General features: G+C 46.9%; 3 protein-coding genes across 6 annotated transcripts in view; all 3 read right to left on the bottom strand.

The window, feature by feature from the left end:
* Positions 1 to 2,417: 2,417 nt before the first annotated feature.
* ZFP36L2 (ZFP36 ring finger protein like 2) lies at positions 2,418 to 5,884 on the bottom strand. Its single transcript, XM_056356828.1, has 2 exons — positions 5,652 to 5,884; positions 2,418 to 5,076 (listed from the first exon to the last, which is right to left on the bottom strand). The coding sequence occupies exons 1-2, from the start codon at positions 5,700 to 5,702 to the stop codon at positions 3,676 to 3,678; spliced, it is 1,452 nt and encodes a 483-aa protein (XP_056212803.1). The 5' UTR covers positions 5,703 to 5,884; the 3' UTR covers positions 2,418 to 3,675.
* On the bottom strand, positions 5,782 to 7,068 carry LOC130157668 (basic proline-rich protein-like; the record flags this gene model as incomplete). Its single annotated transcript, XM_056357555.1, has 1 exon — positions 5,782 to 7,068. A coding segment is annotated over one exon (1,287 nt), but the record flags the coding sequence as incomplete, so codon positions are not given.
* A 2,988-nt stretch (positions 7,069 to 10,056) lies between these two features.
* Positions 10,057 to 20,577, bottom strand: part of THADA (THADA armadillo repeat containing) — a 161,680-nt gene continuing 151,159 nt past the window's right edge. For all 4 annotated transcript variants that reach the window (XM_056356822.1, XM_056356824.1, XM_056356821.1 and 1 more), the window contains 2 exons: positions 11,715 to 11,881; positions 10,057 to 10,543 (listed from right to left, as the gene is read on the bottom strand). In XM_056356822.1, coding sequence (XP_056212797.1) covers positions 10,205 to 10,543; positions 11,715 to 11,881 — 506 coding nt within the window. In that variant the 3' untranslated portion in view covers positions 10,057 to 10,204. The remainder of the gene's footprint in view (positions 10,544 to 11,714; positions 11,882 to 20,577) is intronic.

Raw genomic sequence — 20,577 nt, forward strand, 5'->3', positions numbered from 1 at the left:
GAGCATCGCTGGCTCGGGGCAGGGCTCAGGGCCCGCTCTCCCCACATACTGGCATGCCACTAGCCCACTGGGAGACACTCGTGGGCCGTCACCCATCCTGCTCTGGCAGCCTTTTCAACAAAACGCTGGCGTTGGCACTGGTGCAGTTGTGTTTCACGTGGGGCAGCTGCTGTAAAGCTTCCAGAGCTCTTCTTCCAGCCAGGAGACACCAAAGCCAACCCCAAACACCCTCACCCAGATCCTGCTCAACCAACAGAAAACCGCAGGGAAGATGAAAGCCCTGTGCTGATGGAGTACAGCTGTCCTAGATAAGCAAAATATAGCAATAAATAAGGTCCTTATCTACTGTGGCAAGAAAAAGGCAGGCTCAGGGGAAACGGCGGGCAAGGGAGAGAAGTGAAAAACGTACCTAGGAAAGAAAGAAAACCTGGAACTGCGACACTCACTCCTAATTAATGCACTTTGACAATTAGTTTCAAAATCCTCAAAGTCAGTCAAGACATCAGCTTGGACACCAGCCAAACCGACAGCTACCCGCTGCTCCTGCAAAATACTGGTGGATGCCGCCTCCTTGCAGCCATGGTACCTGTACCAGGGATGCCCGGGGAAGGACCCAGCGCCGCTCGGTGCTGCTGTGCAGGCAACACTAGGAAGAAGTTTCTTCAGCAATTAGCCTGGGAATAGAAGGGAGCAATTCCGAGCTGAAACATCAGACCCACCCATTAAAAACAAAAAGAAAAAAAATAAGGGCAATTGCTGTAGCTGGGCTGTGTTGTCATATGTTGCTTATGTTTGTTTTAATTTTAAACTGAGAGTCAGTCCAGGGTTTGTTACACAAACATATGGCACTGGTATTACATTCTACCTTGTATTTATAGAAAGTACTGTGGCGGTCCAGGCAGCGCACAGATGCCATAATGTTAACAACATTTATTATTAGTATGACAAAAGACCAAAAATAAGCCAGTAGAAATTGTGATTTAAAAGTTTAAGGGACTGACTGCAAAGAGGGATTCAACTGTGAAGTTATTAACTGAAATTCCTCCAGTGGCAACGAACACACAGCCCCCAGGCCGCCAAGTATTATGTGATATAAATACACCCTCAGAAAGGTAATTTGTTTAAAACCGGAGCGCTGAAAACTGATTTAACACGTCTAATGCTAGCCCGATTAACACCAGTGTGCCCTCGGCTGGTGATGGGAGCACTGAGGCAGAAGTCCGCATTCCTGCAAGTGAAGAGGAACAAAGCTTTTGGGACAAAGGGGAAACCTTAATTGTGCCCTTTTATGACCCAAACTGTGATTTCCTCCTCACCCCAAAGGGCTGGGAAGGCTAACGGCACGCTCATGTATCCCCATAAGCGAGGCTATTGATAAATGCCATTACTAGAGTTTTCCACTCCAGCTGTTGAGCTACAAGCAGCAAAGGTTTGATCCTTCACCCCTTAAAAAAATTTTCAAACAAAAAAAAAAAACAACCAACAAACACCACCCAGGCTACAGTACAACCACTAACGCTATACTCCTGAACCTTCTGGAAGCATTTATTAGCTTTGGCCGCCGACCAGTGATTGCTGTAGGAGTGGACTAGAGCTGCAGTGCAAACTGGTTAATCTGTAGCTAGACATTATTTGTGACTGGGGCAGGGGGGGGTGGTGGCGGTGTTCAGCAAGAAATAGTCGCTGCCTGGCAGACCGGGCTTCAAGAGTGTAAAGGGTTGTTTGGGTTGTTTGGTTGGTTTTGTTTGTTTGTTTTTTTTTCCAAAAAAATTTTATTGGGAGAACTACAAAACATTTACAGTACAAAGTTTACAGTCTCACACAATTTGTAGTGAACTGACTCCCGAAAAATATATTACAACTCAAGTTGACTTATCCTTTAGTTACATTCAAAACATACTTCTGTTAAAGTAGTCCAAAAGAGTACATAGTGCTCAATCTGTACCTATGTACAAACAAAACTAAGCTACTGCTCATTCATCCACCGTCCAGGAAAGTTTTGGAAAACTCCCGACTTTCTACATAAGGAAAAAAAGTACAAGTTTTGGAATTCAATTAAACAAGATATGTTCATGTACTGTATAAAGTTTTCAGATCCAAACACAGCCTCCATTCTTATAAAAGAGTGGCAAAAAATTTTGCTGTAGTTAAAACCCATCCCTACATTCAAATTATCTCAAGCATTAAGAAAAATACTTATTTGGTTTGAGAGATATTTAAGGCAAGCATGGACCCTCAAGAAGGCACTGTGAGACATAATACTGGGACCCCCAATTATTGCTACATACTTTTGAGACTATATCACAGTGTGATTGGTGGAGTTAGGCAACAAAAAATACTTTTTGGTTACTTTAAACAAGTCTGAATTAGATTTGCCACTGTGAAGTCTGATTGCTAAGTCAGTCTTTTTTTTTGTGTTGGGTTTTTTTTTTTTTTGGTTTTTTTGGGGTTTTTTTGTTTTTCTCTCATTTGTTTTTCAACTCGGACGGGCTACAACCATTTACATTCTAAAAAAAAAAAAAAAAACCAACCCATAGAAATTCCTCAAACTACTTCCACAGCATCGAGACCGATTTCTATAAAGAAACCATGCAATCTTTCAGATTTACGTAAACAAGGAAAGAAATTAATGAAATAAATATTACATACAATCTCTTAAATTAAGAATTTTACTCATTTACAATAAAATAACCAAGTGAAGTTACAAAAAGGCATATATTACTGTGAAAAGAACACACTCCACATTTCGCCGATTAATAATGGCAATCATAATTTAAACATAATAAAAGAATATATATCTATTGCTTTTCATCATACCCGATAAATACAGTATGAACAAATTACCAATGTATACTTTTCACAAGATAATAAATAAGTTAAATAGTTTCATATTGAGTTGTGTGCAGTGACTCATTCACGCAATCAACTCAAACAGCTAAAAAAAAATTAAAAAAAAATCAGCAGTTATTCTCCAACAATTACAAACTAAACTCAGTTGAGTGCTTCCAAATAAAGCAACAACAACCAAAAAAATTGTTCTAAGCCAAACATCCACTAAGTGGTGGCAATGGAACCAATATTAAAACTTTGGAATGAAGGTTTTAGCATTTGTTATAATAATAATATATAGATATATAAAAAAAGTTGTTATCAAGGCATATTCTTGGCAGGATGTTGGATTTTTCTTTTTTTTAAAAAAAGCTTATAGGTTTAGTACGTTCTGTGTTTTTATTTGAACTGGATTGAGAGACAAAGTAGTTTGTAACTTTTTTGTGTGTGTCTGAAGGTTTGGAGGAGCTGGACAGGCAGGATGCACGCTCCCCGGATTGTTTGTTGCTTTCTGGTGGTGCCTTTGCTAATGCTTTTTTTTTTCTGAACACAGATGGAATGGCTGCTGCTGGTGCATATCATAACTTGTCTCCAAAGAACAACAACAAAAAAAAAACCCCAAAACGAAAATCCCCTTCTTCCAAGGTCTCTCTATAAAAATAGGTTTGTTCATGTCATTTGCCCTTTTGCAAAATGCTTTTTTTTTTGTTTTGTTCAGCTCTCGGTGTATATATAGATAGATAAGTATATATAAAAAAAAAAAAAAAAGAAAAGGATTCACTTTCTTCGCTCGGTAACTTACTTGGTGGGCAGCCGCGGGGCCGGGCGCGGCAGCCCGCCCCCCCCCTAGTCGTCGGAGATGGAGAGGCGGCTGAAGATGGGCAGGCGGCGGCCCGAGTCCAGGCTGGGCGACTCGGAGCCGCTGAGGGAGCCGGAGCTGAGCGAGCCGCTCAGGTAGCTCTCCCGGTCGGAGAGGGAGTCCGGGGGGCTGGGCGGCGCGTCGAAGACGGGCGACTCGGAGAGGCGGCGGAGGGGCTGGAAGCTGAAGGGCGGCGAGGCGGGGGGCGGCGGGCAGCCCCCTCCGGGCGGCGGCGGCTGCTGCTGGCAGCGGTAGTAGGCGGCGGCGGCGGCGGCTGCGGCGGCGGCCGCGGCGAAGTTCTGGGTGTGCAGGGCGAGCGGGGCGATGAGGCTGCCCAGCTCCTGCCCCGAGAAGGCGAAGGCGTTGTTGGCGCAGGGCGGCGAGAGCAGCTCCTCGCAGTACGAGGCGGAGGCGGGCGGCGGCGGCGTGCGCGACCCGCCGGGGCTCTCCAGCAGGGCGGCGTCCAGGCGGCCGCCGGGCGGCGGCGGGGCGGCGCCGTGGGGGTGCGGGTGGTGGTGGTGGTGGTGGGCGGAGAAGCCGGAGAAGCTCAGGCTGTGGTGCAGCTTGGGCCGCTCCCCGCCGCCGCCGCGCGGGTGCCCGAAGCCGCCGCCGCCCAGCGGGTGGTCGCGGGGGGCGAAGGCGCGGAGGTCGCCGGTGCTGCCGGCGGGGTGCGGGGGCGGGTGGTGCGGGTGGTGGTGCGGCCCCGCGGCGGCGGCGGCGGGGGGGGCGGCCGTGCCCCCGCCGGGCGCCGGGCGGCGCTCGTCGGCGTTGTGGATGAAGTGGCAGCGCGGCCCGTAGGGGCAGAAGCCGATGGTGTGGAAGGTGCGGCAGAGCTCGGTCTTGTACTTGGGGTGGCGGGTGAGGCTGCGCAGCTCGTGGAAGCCGTGGGCGAACTGGCACTTCTCGCCGTACTTGCAGGCGCCGCTCTCCTCGAAGGGGCGGCACAGCTCCGTCTTGTAGCGCGTCGAGTTGATGGGGGCCCCGCCGCCGCCGCCGGAGCCGCCCCCCTTGCCGGCCGCCGCCTGCTGCTGCTGCTGCAGCTGCTGCATGAGGTGCTGGCTGCGCTCGCCGTTCTCGCTGAAGGAGCGGTCCCGGAACTTGTTCTCCTTGTTGAGCAAGGCCGTGGGGCTGCTGCTGCCGCCGCCTCCGCCGGAGCTCGTCTCCTTCAGGCTGCCGAACGAGGAGGAGGAGGAGGACGAGGAGGAGGTGGAGGAAGAGCTGGAGCCGGTGGGACTGGGGAACTTGGAGCCGCCGGCCAGCGCCGGCAGGTTGCTGGTGGAGTGCCGCCGCAGGAAGCCCGGTGCGAAGCTGGAGCTGGGGGGGGTCACCGGGGTCCCCACGGCCTTCTTGTCCAGCATGCTGCTGAGGTTGGTCAGGGACTTCTCCGTCTGCCGGGGCGGGGGGGGGGGGGGAGGGGAGGGAAGGGGGCGGGGGAGACACGGGGAGAGAGAGAGGGTGTTGCAGGGTGACCGCCAGCCCACCGCCACGGCTCCCCGAGCGCCCGGCGCCCCCTCCGCGGCACCGCGGGGGTCGGGGCGGGGGTCCCGCCGCCCAGCTGCTCCCGACTGCGTGTCTGCTGCGGGCGCGGGCGGGCGGGGGCGAACCCCGCGCAGGCTTTGCTGCGTGCGCAACTTTTGAAAAGTTCCTCGCGGCAGCAGCGCAACACTTGCGGGCGAGCGGCTGCGGGGCGGCTTCAGCGGGTGAACCCCGCAGCCAGCCTGCGACGCGCCTCTCCCGCAGCCTGGCGCCAGCCGCCCCGCAGCCGCTCCGCGCTGCTCGAGCACAGCCGGCCGTCAGGCGGCCCCCGCCCGCGCAGCCGCCGCACCGCTCCGCACGGCGCAGTCCGGCGGGCACCGGCCTCCCGCCCCGCCGGGTCCGTGCCCCGGCCCGAGCGGCCCCGCAGCGCCGTCGTGCAGAGCGCGGCCCCGGCCCGGCGCTGGCAGCGCAGCGCGCTCCTTCCTACCTTGCACAAGAAGTCAATGTCGTAGAAGGCAGATAAAAGCGTCGTCGACATTTCTAGATCCTGTAATGGTCGGAAATACAGGAAGGACCGAAAGATCCCGCTCTCCTCGGAGGGTTTGGAAAAGCCACGACTAGATAGGAGGGGGCCGTTTGCTTGAGATCCGAAATGGTCCCGTCTCCTTCCCGGCGGGACGGCGGGTGCCGGGCCGAGGCGGCGACGGCGGCTGCACAGCAGCGGGCGAACTGCGGGAACTCCGCGGCGCCCCGCGCCGCCCCCATATAAACGCCGCCGACCGCGGCCCGGGGGCGGTGCCCCGCTCGGCCCGCCCCGCCCCCACCGGCCGGGCCGCCCCGCCCTCCGCTGGGGCCGGGAGGGGGCGGCGCTCGGGGCGGGCGGGGGAGCGGGGCCCCGCCGTGCCGACCGCCATCAGCCCCCGGTGCACCCGCGGCGCGGGCGGGACGGAGCGGGGCGGGGGCCGCGGGGCCGGCGGCGGGAGCAGCGCGGGGCCCTGCGAAGTGCCTCCGCGCCCCTCCCCGGGCCCCGCCGCTGCTGCGGCCCCGGCCCCGGCCCGGGGAGTGCCCGCGGTGCCTCGGCGGGCGGGCGGCGGGTGCCGGGGGAGAGGCGGCAGCGCCGGGGACACCGTTTCCTCCCGCCACCGAAAAGAAACTTTTGCCACGCAATTGGTTTGGAACAAAGGTCGAGCCCGCGCTGCCCCGGTGCGACCGGCGGGACGGCGGCTGAGCGCGGGCTGCGCCGCTCCCCTGCTCGGGGGGGCGGGGGGGGTGTCGGTCGGGTTTCCTGCTGGTCCGTGTTCGGGAGCGGCGGGCGGGGAGCCGGGGGGCGCCGCCGCCGCTGCACCGGCCGGGCTGACACGCGGCCCGCCCCGCCACGACGCACCCCTGGCCCCGCACCCCGTCCCACGCCCGCCCCCCGCACACCCCGCCCCCGCCGCGGCCCGGCACCCGCCAAGGTCGCGCCAGCCCCTCGCCGAGCCCCGCCGCGCCCCTCCCCCCCTTCCCCTTCCCGCCGCCCCGGGGCCCTCCCGCCGGGCTGCCCCCCGCCGGAGGCACGGTCCCCCGGCGGCGTGGAGCGGGCAGCCGCCCAAGGTGGGCCGGGAGCCGTCGTGCAAAACACCCCCGCCCGCCCCGCGCCGATAAGGCTGCGCAAACACGTCGTGGGAAAGGCGGCAGCGGCCCCGCGGCCCCGTCCCCTCCGCCTTCGCTGGGCTGCGGGACAAATGGGAAGGGGAAGACGGACGGACGGACGGACGGACGTGTGAAGTTTTATTGCTGCTAAAGCCAGCAGAGGCGTTTGATCCTCTTCGGCTTCCGAGCCGCGCGGTCAGGCCCTGGGGATCCAAGGGTGCAAATCTGACCACGTCAGCAGGAACCCTGCACTTTGAAAACACATTTGCAAAGGAAAGCAACTTGGGGGAGGGGGGGAGATACGATTACTAGAGCGCCTCACGTCGGGTTTTCACAGTCGCCCCCCGCCGCCTTGCGGCTCACGGGTCCATTTGGTTCTCTCCTCCCCCCCGCCCCCCCCCCCCCCCCAAGGCTGGGGGGGCGCAGCAGGGACCCGCCAGGCGCACCCCCGGCACCCGCGGGGGAACGAGCCCAGCCTGCGACGCCAGGGCTGAGCTTAGTAACAGAAACCAAAAAAACACCCGGGGAAGGCGAGAGCTGGGGGACAAAAGCCCAAACCTCGGTTCCCCCCTCTGCCGGCGCTTCCCAGCCGCAAGCGCCCCCCCGGCGGCGCCGCTTCCCGCCCGTCCCTGCGCCCCGGCGCGGCTGCGCGGGGATGTGCCACCCCCTAGTGCCCGCACCCGCCGGCCCTGCTCCTCTGGGGGGTCCCAAACCGAAATTCAGGTTCCTCCTGCCTTCCCCTGCAGCGGGAGGGCTGCAGCTCCCGTTCGAGCAGCGAGGCGCTGCCCTCCGACAGCGGGACTAACGCGGCCGCGCAGCACAGCGCGCACCGGTGCCCGCTGCCCCGTACCTTCCCCAGTGCCTCCTCCCCGGCCCGCTGAACCCCCGGCCCACTCGGATTCCCGACCCGAGCTCAAACCTCCTCCTCCCAACCGTCTCTGTGATGAAAACATCACCTTCAGAGCGGGTCCTGCCCGCTGGCGAGCACTTTTATGATGGTGACGGTGCAAGGAGCAAGGTACCACCGCCATGTGGGGGAACGCGTTGATCAGTTTGATCAAACGCATAGCAGGTAACTACGGCGGTGGAAGATTTCGCTAACCCTCTCCGGCAACTGCTGCTTATGGTTTAAAGGTTCTTGATTAAGTAGTTACAGAGTAACTCAAGTCACCAGCAGTGTGTGGTGAAACGTAGGGCTGCTGATACCATTTTTTTTATTTGCTCTCTATAAACTCGGGTGGGAGGACAGCAGTTTCAGTTGCATTTTAAAACCATGATAAGGAAGACCGAGTTTTCTAGTTACCTGGTTTACCGATTAACCAAGTCCTCAAGGTTCCGCAAAGTTACTTAAGTTTTATGGTGGTCACTGTGGATCTGCTACTATGCTGTCTGCATTCATCCAGTTGTTGATATTGTTGATAAAATCCATATATGCCTATCCATCTTAAATTTTATCCAATTAAAAAAAAAAAGCCAATGTAACTAGATAGCGTTATGCTAACCACTGACGTGAGCAAGGTCGCACAACTGCACTGTGATTTTGATACTATACAAAGTTCTGTTTGTTTTCTGCTGTAAAAGCTGTTGCTACACTGGTTCAAAAACGTTGGAGAGGTGTGGCAAAACCAGCAGCTGTTAATTAATTGTACAGGTCTTGTCTATTTTTAAGAGTGGCTTCCAGACATAATCTGGGCTTTCTTTCCCCAGGAGTTCAGAACAGATGCAAATTATTATTTTTTTTTTTTTAGCACAACTCACAGCGTGGCTCCTTAACTTGGGTAGTGTGCGTTCTGTGGAACATCTTTTCATCTCAGATTATTCCCACATTTCGGTTTTGCCTACCGAAGCCTCAAATTTCACTGTAAATTACTTTTATGTCAGCATCCCCGAATCCTGGAAACGTACAGAAAGTATTTAAACTGTTGTTCCTAATTTTTTTTTTTTCCAAAGCAGCGACCTCACCTTGCTCAGTTTTCAGATGTCCCCTAAACCTGATGCAGAAGCGTATCCGGATTCCGTTTAACCCGGGAAGCGCTGGGCGCTCGGGCACGGCAGCGCCCCCCGGCCCCTGCGCGTACGGCGGTGCTACAGCGCCACCTGCTGGCCGCGCCCCGCAACACGCCGCGGTACCGGCCGCGGGAGGCACTGCCAACGGCCTGCATCACCATCACCATCATCATCATCCTCCTCAAGATTTACTGCTAAACTATACTGATACCCAGCTACGTGAAGGGCCTGAACGCAAACAGTGGTCTACGGGGCACGTTTTTCTCCCAAGGGGACTAAACCAACAACATACACCGACGTCCGTCGCCATTCTGGCTGTGCCCAGCCATGTGGCTGCCAAATGTAACGTCACCCCGGCTAAAGGAACCTAACATCCTTCTAAAATAAGTGTTTCTTTTCCAGGTTTCATTTTCATATGGAAATCCAATTTCAGTTGCCAGAAAAAAGACATCTGCAACGCACAACAGACACTGCTGCGTTGCGGGCAGCGGCACCCCCCCACCGCTCACAGCATCCCCACCGGTACGCTCCTGGGGAGCTCGCTCCTGGGGGGGCTCGCTCCACCGAGCAGGGCCTTACTTTCCAAGACTGCCTGCAGAACAAGGTGTTTGGAAGTAAAACCAAAACCTGTTTTGTTCGCAATGGAACAGCTGCTCTGTTTTGAATACAGCAGACTTTATTTCACAGCAATTTTACAAAAGTAGTTAATTTGATTTACAGGAAAATGAGAGGTGTGCAGAAGTCTAACTAATGTTGTTTCCATGCACAAAACAAGGCTACTACCAAAGTGAGAATCCTTGCCTTTCTCCAGAGGAAAATGCATTAAAATTGAAAATGTAGTCTAAAAGTTGTCATTGACAAAAAAAGCTAAGGTTTGTTTCTTTTCTTTTTGAAACACTTAAAAATAAAATGAAGAAAATACCATATTAATTTAATAATTACCATTCTACATCTTGAAAGGAGACAAAAAGAAAAATCAACTTTTTCTTGGTATAAAAATACAGGAGATAAAAATGTGGGATGAAACGTCACACAACTACAGGTGGCCTGCACCTGGATGAATGGAAAATAGTAGGTTTAGCTGCTTTACTTCCTACAGTAGCTATAATAAACCATGCTTAAGTGAATGAAATTAGCAAATGCATTTAAAAGGAACAGGCTCCTACAGCACACCTGACAAAAAACCCCCAACCAAACAACATCCCTCCGCCCCAAAACCAAAAAACACCCCAAAACCAACCAATTGACTCATATATAAAAAATACGTGTTTGTGACTAGTTTGTTGCAGGTTTACCGGTGTCATCACAGCAATCCCTTATTCCTCGAACATTGTTGGAATTAAGTCCCCCTGCCCAACCAGTAACATGTGTGCAGCTCCCTGAGGATGAACGTTTAGCAATTTACTTTTCCAGATTTTCATTTTTGCAAGTATCATCAGACCTCAGCAGGTTTAGTATTTTAAGGCAGACCGATATTCTCTCATTTTGAATAGCCAATCTTGTGAATTCTGCAGTTTTGGAAAATTCTGGAGTCAGAGGCAGTGCTCTAAGAAGGTGTCCAATCAGCTGGGCTTGGTCCAGTGCTATTCTTGACAGGCGACTCAGTTCTCCATGATTTGGTAAAGTTAGATGAGTCATTGATATAAGCTGTAAAAGGTGCTTACTAAGCTGTCTGACATGAGTCAACTTCTCTGCCCAAAAATTCACTTCCCCTTTATCAAACAGGTAATCATCTTCTTCCTTAAAAAAACAAAACCAGCAATGATTAGAAAATTACTTGAAGTCTTGTTAACAATGAGAAAATTATAAAAGATATGAAAGAAGATACAGAGAAATAATGACAACAGAGGCCATTACAAAAGTTTCTTAATGTTAAAAAAAAAAAGGTAAAATTCATATGCATCATTTTTGAAATGTTTGATAAAATGCAGTAAAAAGGTTCCTACTTTGCCAAAGATATTTTACCTTTAAAAATCAGGCAGTTATGGTATAAGTCTTGGGAAACAGTGGAAGTAAATAGTAGTCCTAATCCTTAACATGTGCTTGCCTTCCCCTGTGAAACTGTGTTGTATTTCACAGAGACCTCTCTGTAACCAGTATGTTAATTTGCTATATACCATGGAGCTTTTTGACTGGATTAAATAAAAAAGGAAAACTCTATCAGTCAGCGAAACATCAGAAAGGCATACCTAAACCACAGGCTTAAGAAAAGATTCATAATATATTTCATGGGTCATATTGTCAACAAACTTCTCAAAAATGTAGCCACTCCTGCTCCTTCCGGTTTTACCATCCAGCATTATTTTGATTTTTACAGTCTTTTCAAGACAAAGAGAGCACAGTGTATTATACAGCATTAGGTTTTGCAGAACCAGTGTGGCAAAGTTTTTCTTTACAGCAGTGATCCTTCTGAAGACAATGACTGATGTGACCATGTGCTGTGCAGAACCAGTCATATGGAAGATAGCACAAATTTACCAAATATCTAAATGACATCTCTGGTAAAGCCAGCAGAGCACTGTTCTTTAATGCCAGATGTGCCTGGCACCCATGGCATCAGTTTAAATTCAAGGCAAGCCATCATCCGCAATGATACTGAATGCACTTAGTTACAGCCTCAAAAATGTTTCAGGCAGCAATGACTTGTTAAGTAACTCTTGATTTATTTCAGTGTTTGCTTATTGGTGTCTCTAATTTTATGCTGATATTGCCAGGAAGCAGACACCAAACTCTTATTTTTATTCTACTGTCCGTGTGATTTTTTTTTTTTTTTTTTAAAGTTGTACATCAGTTAATACTGGAATAGCGAGTATCAGGCTTCTTCAGATGACATTTCCCATTCTATTCCTACCACAAGACTGCAGAAACTTAGTGATCCCAACATGAGATAACAACTGGTTGTTAAAATTACCGGGGCTGAAGTCTCTGAGTCTCTTTTCAGATCACCATCTCCCAGCAGCCACTCCAGCAGGATCGGTACACCGGCACGGACGGCTCCCCACCGCCGGAGCAGCTCACACAGCATGCCAAACGCTAAATCCAAGGACATCGGAGCATTCACTATCCTGAGTGCAAACTCTGTTGAGAGAAAGTATGTCGGACAACGTATAGCAGGACCACAAACATTTTCAAATACAATCAGCACAAAAATAATTTCTTGAAAACAGATGCTGAATTTACACAAACACATTTAGAATGATGAATTATACTGAAAATAAGTAGTTAGATGAATAATTACTTCTGTGCCACTTGGGAGCTTTTCTCAATTCCAAAATAATACATGAAGCAACTGAAAATGCTGACGCTTAATATTTTTTTCCTGCCCACGTAGCAACATTAATTTGGGTTTAGATATACAAAGATGTCTGTCAGAAATGTCTCCGGAGACAGTCCTGACACTATGACATGGTCACTATTTCTGCAAATCTGCAGTTACGCCTTAGATCTGATTTAATTTTTTGCTGGAATTCAAAACCTACAGCACACTATATGTTTTTAAAGGGCTGGGATGTAAAATGAGTCATTATTTGGTGTGTAATCTCGTTATATATAGTAAGAAATATCTATATACATACACATATACACACACATATAAGAGATCAAGCATGCAAGACAGGCTCAGAGAAGATGTTGAAGGGAAAGGCAGACACCGTTTACAGTACCATCACAGAGCTGTATTTATACAGGCTTTGCTATCATGCCAGCGCCGTACACAAAAGCCATCGCCCACACCATATTCACACTTCCCTACACCTCCCCAGCGCTGTCATTCGGGCAGGTGCTGTTTTAACTGTGTGGTTCCTAGGGCTGCCCTCAGTAATGGAGTACAGAAAATGCCAGAAGCCCCATTTGCATGAGAACTCCAACAACTGCATTCACAGGCACGAGTCTCACTGCTGGTAGCATTAAGGCTTTTTTTTTTTTTTTTTTTTTTTTTAAGGGGATATGGGAAGAAGACCGGAGGAGGAGATCTAATAAACAAGCCCCTGTAAAATCCCTATTACTTTAAAATGGATTTTGGCAGAATTCATCCTTGTTCATAGTCACCAGCAAATTAACAGCCTGTCTTCTAAGTAGTGATATCATAAAGACACGTCATTCTAAAAGGCTTTTGCGAGCAGACAACAGCGCAGAGTCACAATTACTTGGTGAAAATCCAGACACACCTGGAAGCCAGACCTTACTTTTTGTGTTTGAGTGTATCTAAGCATTTCTCGTGAAGGAAACAACTGACATGAAAGGGGCACAGCAGTGCAGCCAAGACCTGTCCTTCACAACTCACACTCACAGAGCTGCAGCACGTGCCAGCTGCAGGTTTTCCTAGAGTTCGCTGGCACAGCAGCGTAACGCACGCTGACACACCGGGACTAAGCAAATATGCGTGCCTATGAACAGGGAAGCACGGGAAACAACTTCAGGGCAAAACAGACCGAAGGGAAGATGGGTACGTGGTATTTGACAGACCAGGCAATGTACCGAGGACACTGGGGAGGATGAATTAGTATTTGAGACCATGAGAACAAAGGACCATAATAAGGAAGGGAGTGAAGGAGAAAGAACAGATGGTCCCTTCTTTATCTTGGAGTTAGATGAGGGTAAATGGAAATCTCCTTGAACAAGCAACAGGAAGGCAGGCAGTCAATCTCTTGGGGACACTAATAATGTTACGTAGGCAGTTTGTCTCTGCTAGACGGTAAAATCAAATGTTCAAATCTGTCTTCTTGGTGTCAGGACTTACCGCTGTACCAGGACATTCCTCAGCTTTGCCCATGAGGGAGAGCTTGCAGGGGTGCAGTGCCACATCCCGACACCATGTATTTTAGGTACTGAGGGGTTTAGATACTGGTTTTGCTGACATTTCTTTCCAAGACTTCATTATTATTATTACTATTTTTGCAATATGCTTTCTCTGTTGCTGTGCCCTACTTGGTACCAGTCTGATACCCTGAAGAATAGGTACAATGGTTGACCTCTGTTTTGATTTGCTTAGGCTCAGGCAGAAAACACATTTCATTCCAGTGCCATGGGGACCTCAGAAATACTGGCAATCCTTAGAGCTGGAAAAATAGACATGAAAATGGAGTGTGGGGTTCTGAGCCTGAAACAAACATCCCAATTACAAACACTTAAAAAACGCAACATTTTAATTGTCAGTATTTATATAATGTCTCTTGCTTGTGTCACTTCATTTGTATTTGAATATTTAGCGAATTAAGTGATGCTGCGAGCTAAACCCACAACATGTTATTTCCCACTGCTGCCTTCCTGAAGTTAGCTGTTGCTTTGGAGGACTGATTATAGATACAACTGCAGATACTTAAAATACCTGCCATTTTCTGGGGCCTTTTTTCCCTCCTAAGATTTAGATTCCTTAAGTACAAATATGGTGATGCTCTCTTTGTGAATGAAAACACTGTACTACTGAGAAAAGCACCAAAACATTTATTGGGGCCTCTAATTCTGTTGTTATGTGAACATGCTGAAAACTACCAAGGGGTAGCAAAACAAGTAATGCTGAGGTACTGCTTACACTGAACTTGCTTACTAGCAGTTTTTCCAACAGTGTAACACAGAAGAAAAGGCAGTTTTGTGCTCACACAGAATGGCAATCTTGCAGGGAATCCTTGTGTCACAACAAAGGAAATGGTAAGTTGTTTTTGGTTTTGGTGTGGGTTTTTTTTTTTTTTTTCCGAAGAGAAGAGAAAAACATTACAAGAAAAACATATAAAGGAGGTCTCACACACAGGAAAAACATGAAGACCCTGGACACAGCACCGACCCAAAAGATGCTGAGCACCCTTCTGTGAACCGCAGACACCATTTAACTGATCAACCAAACTCATGCATCAGTTCTGATGTCGTGACCAGAGAAAAACAAAGCAACATCACTTTGATAATGCTGAAACTCAGGCTTCAAAAATTTGGGTAGAAGCCTGCCTGCCTTGGGTTTTGCGCTAGGGAAGCTAGTGCAGCAGCCTCCTGGTATTTCAGGTGTTGACACAGATTCAACAACAGATCAGACTCTAGCAGATGAAGGATTTTCGCTTCCACCTGCCCATCTCACCCCGTCCCATCCTGTCCCACCCCTCTACTGCAGAGCATTAGGAATGGCTCCATTGTTTCAGCAATGTTTCCTCAGCTCCTGTTACACACAGAGTGCACTGACGTTAACGTCTTTGATACCAGTTCACACAAATTTGATGCTAGAATAGTTCAAGATCAGATTTGTGGGCTACCACTGCCACAAGGACAACAAAGAGATGGACCAAGTATCAAAAAAAGGTATAGCAACTCCCTAAGCTTGGAGTGCTGAAGTAATGCAGGTAAGTAGCAGCAAGCAAAGTTACAGGCATACCCATGATTTAGTAGGTCAAAAACACTTTCAGAGGGAAAAACGTTCTATCGCTTTGATAACCCCCAGCTCTAAAAGTAACAGCAATGCATGCTGTAAGCATGTTCAGAATCCTTTAAGATACCCACAAAAGGTGTATGCCTTCTAAAAATAAAAGTACGTGTCTTCACTGACATGTGAACTGCTCCTCACATCACCATTTGCCTGCAAAACAAGGCTATTTTCAAGACGCCACATATTACACACAATGCTGTGTTCATGACTCACGCTATGACTTCAGAAAGTAGCCTGAGCAAGCTGGAAGTTCACCAGGGGCCAAAAAGGCAGGTGGCTCTCCTCTCCCTGCAGCCCCCTCAGGCCATGGGCTCCTGATGCTTACCTCTAGCCAGCTCAGGTACTCTGCTGATCACCTGGTAAATTAAAACTCAGAACAGCAGAATATGCATTTGGCACGCAACTTGGCATGCAACTTGGCATGTGGGTTCTTCTGCTCAGCTGGCGAGCAGAGCTGGTTACCCTGCAGTCAGAATTGGTGCAGCTGGGAGCCAGGGAAGGGAAGATCACAGGGAAGTGGAGGGAAGGGAAGAGGCCAAAGGGAGAGCAAGACCTCCTGGTTCAGCCAGCTGTTAGCTCAGGTCAGCTACAATCCAAAACTTCCCCATCACAGCCATGTAAATAAAATACTAGCAAAGATAATTCAAATGGCTGAGTTATTAATAGCCTTTCATCATGTAAACATTTAAAGTAACAATAAAAAATTTCGAATGACAGATTTCTAGAAGCCGCTCACAGCTGAGTACTGCCACAGGAACTAAACCAGCAGAAATCAAACCTGGAGCCGCAGCTGTAACCCAACACTGAAAATACAGTAATGCTCCTAGACGCTGTAGAACTGTTGTTGTACAGACTATAGAAACTGTGTTAAAATTACCAGTTTTTAAAATTCTAAACCATGTGTATGTTCTAACATGCAAAAACATCACAAGCAAGATAAGCATCTTACTAAATAAGCCACTACAGGGGCTGAAATACAAAAAATTCTCTATGCCTTAAAACAAGTAGTTACAAGCAGAAAAATTAATATTACTCCTTGAAATGAAAAACAAAAGATAAGAATCAGGTACTACATGCTTTTTTCATTTTGAGGAATTGAATTTTCATAAAGGGAAAGGAGTTAAGTACTGCAGTGTTTTCGTCTTTGTGAATCCACCCACATAAAAATCAGACCTCCCACATACACATTCATATACTCCAAAAGCTTTGATCATGCCAGATGTAAATATTTCTTCTAGTAGCCTATTACGTGTCCTCCAACTGTACAATTGTTCTCTTTTAAAGCCTCGGTGGTATTATGGGGAACTGAGAGGACATATTAAGAGCATATATACACAGATTTTAAGGACAACCATAGGCAAAACAGAAAAGCAGCACATATTCCTTGCCTAACAAAGCATTTCCTAATTGGTTTTATACTGGAAATTGTTAACTGAAGTGAATTTTAAATCAAAGAGTAATGCAATTTTTGTAACTGTACACTGTGTTTGGAAGAACCGTAAAGAGAAGTAAAACTGCAAGGAAGCTTAGTGTAACCCTGAGAGAAGTCTCACAAAGAACAGTGTACCAACACCGAGGATGTTTTCAAGGAAAACATATAGGGTAAGTTCTTCACGTGAAATTACAGAAAGTATTTTAGGTAGAGCAGGTATACTCTAAATCAGTAAAATATTTTCTAATTTTTTGCACAAAGTGCTGCCTACCTAGCCATAAACATGATTACATCACTACCAATAAAGTACCTCGTAACACCCTGGCAAAACAAGGTAGTATTCTTGCTTCACAGACAAGAGCAGACATTTAAATAAACAAAGCTCACTGAATGATTGCTTGACAAAACCGGAGATTTATCACAGGTTTTCTGATACATCACCTTAACAAGATGATGAATATCAGCCAAGAGATCAGATTCCCATCCAAATGATGGCAGATCCAGCATCACAGTCACTAATACCTGTAATATTAGATTTGCAAGTGGAACTCTTCACCTATTGAATCACTAAGCACTTTTTGTTGCACTGAAGGTTTTCTTTTTGATCTTGAATAATAATCAAGTTTGTTCCTATTCTCTACATATGAAATATAGGAGAACAGAGTGCGGCATTGCTGCAGATATATTTGTTACTTGAAATACTGTGTTTCTGTACGCACAGGCTTCACAAAGCTTAAAGCACCTTCAAATTTAAAAAAGAAAAAATCCCACTGGCCCAGCCTCAGAGTTACATAAGCTGTCAACAAAGTGAGGTTAGAAACTGAATTTCTCATGTTGAAATAACCTTCTTATAGGTTCCACTTTGAGCTAGACAGGAATTGTGCAACTCTGCAGCAAGGTGACACACAGGTGTCTTGCCACCAGAGGAATAACGAGACAGTCAATAAGCAGTAGCAGTAGATAGAGGATAAAGGGGTGTTCATACCCACTCAGTCTCCACAAATGATGTTACACTGCTATTGTCCTGGGCACTAAGATTAAAAGAGGACAACAGAGAAGTAAAACAAGAAAAAAAAAAAAGAAAATAAAAAAAGAAAATGCAGAAATGGTAACTTGCATCCAGATACTTGGCAGATGGCTCTTGAAAGGGTGCCTGTTCATCGCACTGTGTCAATTTTGGTTACAAACATCAAACTTTCCACTTTTTAAAATGACCATTTATGTAAAACCTAATATATAAGCAGATGCCTTTTTACAGTGTTTCATAAAATCAAAGGCGATTAGATCATTTCTATCCTCCTGAGAGATATCACTCCCTAGGTGACGTACAACTACGTCATCTGTTTTCCATTTCTCTGCCTGAGCCTTTTTTATAACTGTGCTTTTTCAGGATGACTTTAAAAAGAGGCCCTTCCTGACATCATGCAACACGATGTCAAAACACAACACTATTACAAAACAAACCAATCAAAACTAATTTCTTAATAGTTGCAGTCTCCAAGTAGAGTGGCAGTGACGCTGCTCTCAGCTTTGACTTTGATTATAAACAGATCTGAGTTAATAACATGCCTGATTATGACGGAAACATACAGCTCAGGACTGAGCAGAAAATTAAAGCTCCTGCTTGAACAAAAAAGCACACACACATTCATCATCTTTTCAAGCCCTTTTTGGGAATGTGAACAGAACGGTATTTTCAACTCAGTCACTAGCTGTTTTTTCCCCCTTTTAAAATAGATATATGTATACTTAAGTTTTTCCCATGCAAGCCGTGACTCCTGTACACGGAGGGGTTTATTACAAAACAGCCACAGCTCACAGATCTGTCAGAGGAAATGAGCATTTGCACTTTACCACTTGCATTACCACTTTTGTAGAACTTCCCCCCCACAAGCCATGCTCTAATTTAAAACAGCAAAAAAACCAATACCCCCTGCATAAACATACCGAACTCATGCTTTTCCTTTCAAAAAGGTAAAAAAAAAAAATCACCTAATTGTTTAGAACACTACCAATGAGAATGCAAGTATGTTTTTTAACTCAAATTACATATTTATTGGAAGAATACTCGCAGTTTCAAAATCAGTATCGCTAGAACTAAATATATGACTGAAGACAGTTGTTATTGGCATGTTCCAACTACAGAACTTTTTGCTTAGCAGTGATGAAGATTACTGAGTGTGAACGAGATGTATGTTCCAGCTGTGTAGGAACACAGGAGACAATCTCTACCATTTTACAATTTTAGAATAGTATCTGGAGAATGGTGGTGTAAAAGTTTGTTATTTAAGGGATAAAGGAATAAGGAAAAGGTGGGTAATCAATAGAGAAGACCGTACATAAAATTCTTCTTCTGCAGTACTTGAAAACAAATATAATTTGGGCAGAACACTTAAATATGTAAAAGCTATTTTAAAAGCCATAATATAAAGGCAGGCTTTCCCTCATTGCTATGGAGTCACGGCCACAACTACCACCACTTGCCTAAGGAGCCTATCAAGATCTGTAAGCTGCCATCCTGTTTACTCGCAATTAAAACACCGATAAGAAAAAAAACTTCAGTAGATACTCGCATGAACACTCCATTTACCATTTACCACTTTCAGACTCTAGCGCTGAGCACATACCATTATTTTCATGTGTTCTTTCTTAATTTTCAAGGGTATAACAACTCATAACCTTTACATAGCAGTGCCACTGTGTAATTAATACAGCTAAATGAAGCACTGTCAGTAAATAACAAGTAGCCAGTGTTTGATGGATGAGCTGATTCTAATTCAGTCCATTCACTTTCAACTTTAATTAGTGGCATTGTATTCTACAAAGCAAATGGTTCCTTTATCCATGTGATAATCTAATGATGTATAAGTGGGCTGAGAACAACTTGTAAGGTGTTGAAATAAATTTGGTAGTACAAAGTTAAGAAGTCACAATGATTACACATTCTTATATAATGTAATTCTTTAAAAAGAAGTAATACAAAGTTCCCACTGCAAAAGCCAATGATTGTAACAAGTACCATACACACCAATAAATCTTGCTAAAACAATTACAAGTTTCAGTGCAGTAGTCCTCTCTCCTTTTTCTTTAATTAAACCAATTAATCTGAATTACTACGTGTTTGTTGATGGAATTTTTTGACAGACACAAATACAGGCATAAAAATGCTATGTGTTTCTACATGAGTACTGATGCAACACTAAATTTTTTAGGTACTATAACTCTTGTTCTAGATGCATGCTTGTTACAGCTGGTGACAACTGCTAAGCAAACTTCACTTTTGAATTACTGGAATTTAGAGTAATTTTAGATTATTGGAAAAGTTTCTAATAAACATATAGAAATTTGAACTATTCAAGGCCACTTACGTTACAATATGTTTTGATCTTGTTCTACATTTTCTCCTCAATGGTGGTTTACATTGGTACGTCTCATCCTTCTTACAGCAGCTCGGCTCTAAAGGGTGGAACAACGCTGAGTTGCAGACTTGCAGACTGTGGCTTTTGAGCACATCTGAGTAGAGAAGGCACTTGCTAATTTACTACAAAACCTCTGATTCATGTGTATGTGTGACTTACTGAATGCAGGTATTTTTGAGCAGAATAGGAAAAAGCAACTTGGGAACCTCAGCAACTCAGTCTTCCTGTTTGTTCTGATCCTTACAATGACATAGTATGGGGAGAGACTGTTTTTAAGATGATTTATATTTGATTTCTATCTTTGTTTCATAATACTTATTAAAAAAGGGTGACATCAAATGAAGCGACTATAAAACTGTTCTTATGGAAAGTGCTATAAATCTGTTGTATAATAATTTATGTCAAAAAGGTTCATAATAAATTCTCAGCTTCTTTACTGGTCGATTATCTAAACCCATTTCCTCAGCATGTAAGAGCATATACTTACAAAGCCAGACCCCACAGAAACCGTTCACTA

The sequence above is a fragment of the Falco biarmicus genome, chromosome 12, assembly GCF_023638135.1.
Source record: "Falco biarmicus isolate bFalBia1 chromosome 12, bFalBia1.pri, whole genome shotgun sequence".
NCBI classification, from domain to species: Eukaryota; Metazoa; Chordata; class Aves; order Falconiformes; family Falconidae; genus Falco; species Falco biarmicus.

Coding starts and splice junctions, on each gene's coding strand:
- ZFP36L2 (XM_056356828.1), bottom strand. CDS start 5,702: ATGTCGACGACGCTTTTATCTGCCTTCTACGACATTGACTTCTTGTGC. Junction 5,077..5,651: donor ACATTGACTTCTTGTGCAAG/GTAGGAAGGAGC, acceptor CCGCCCCGGCAG/ACGGAGAAGTCCCTGACCAA.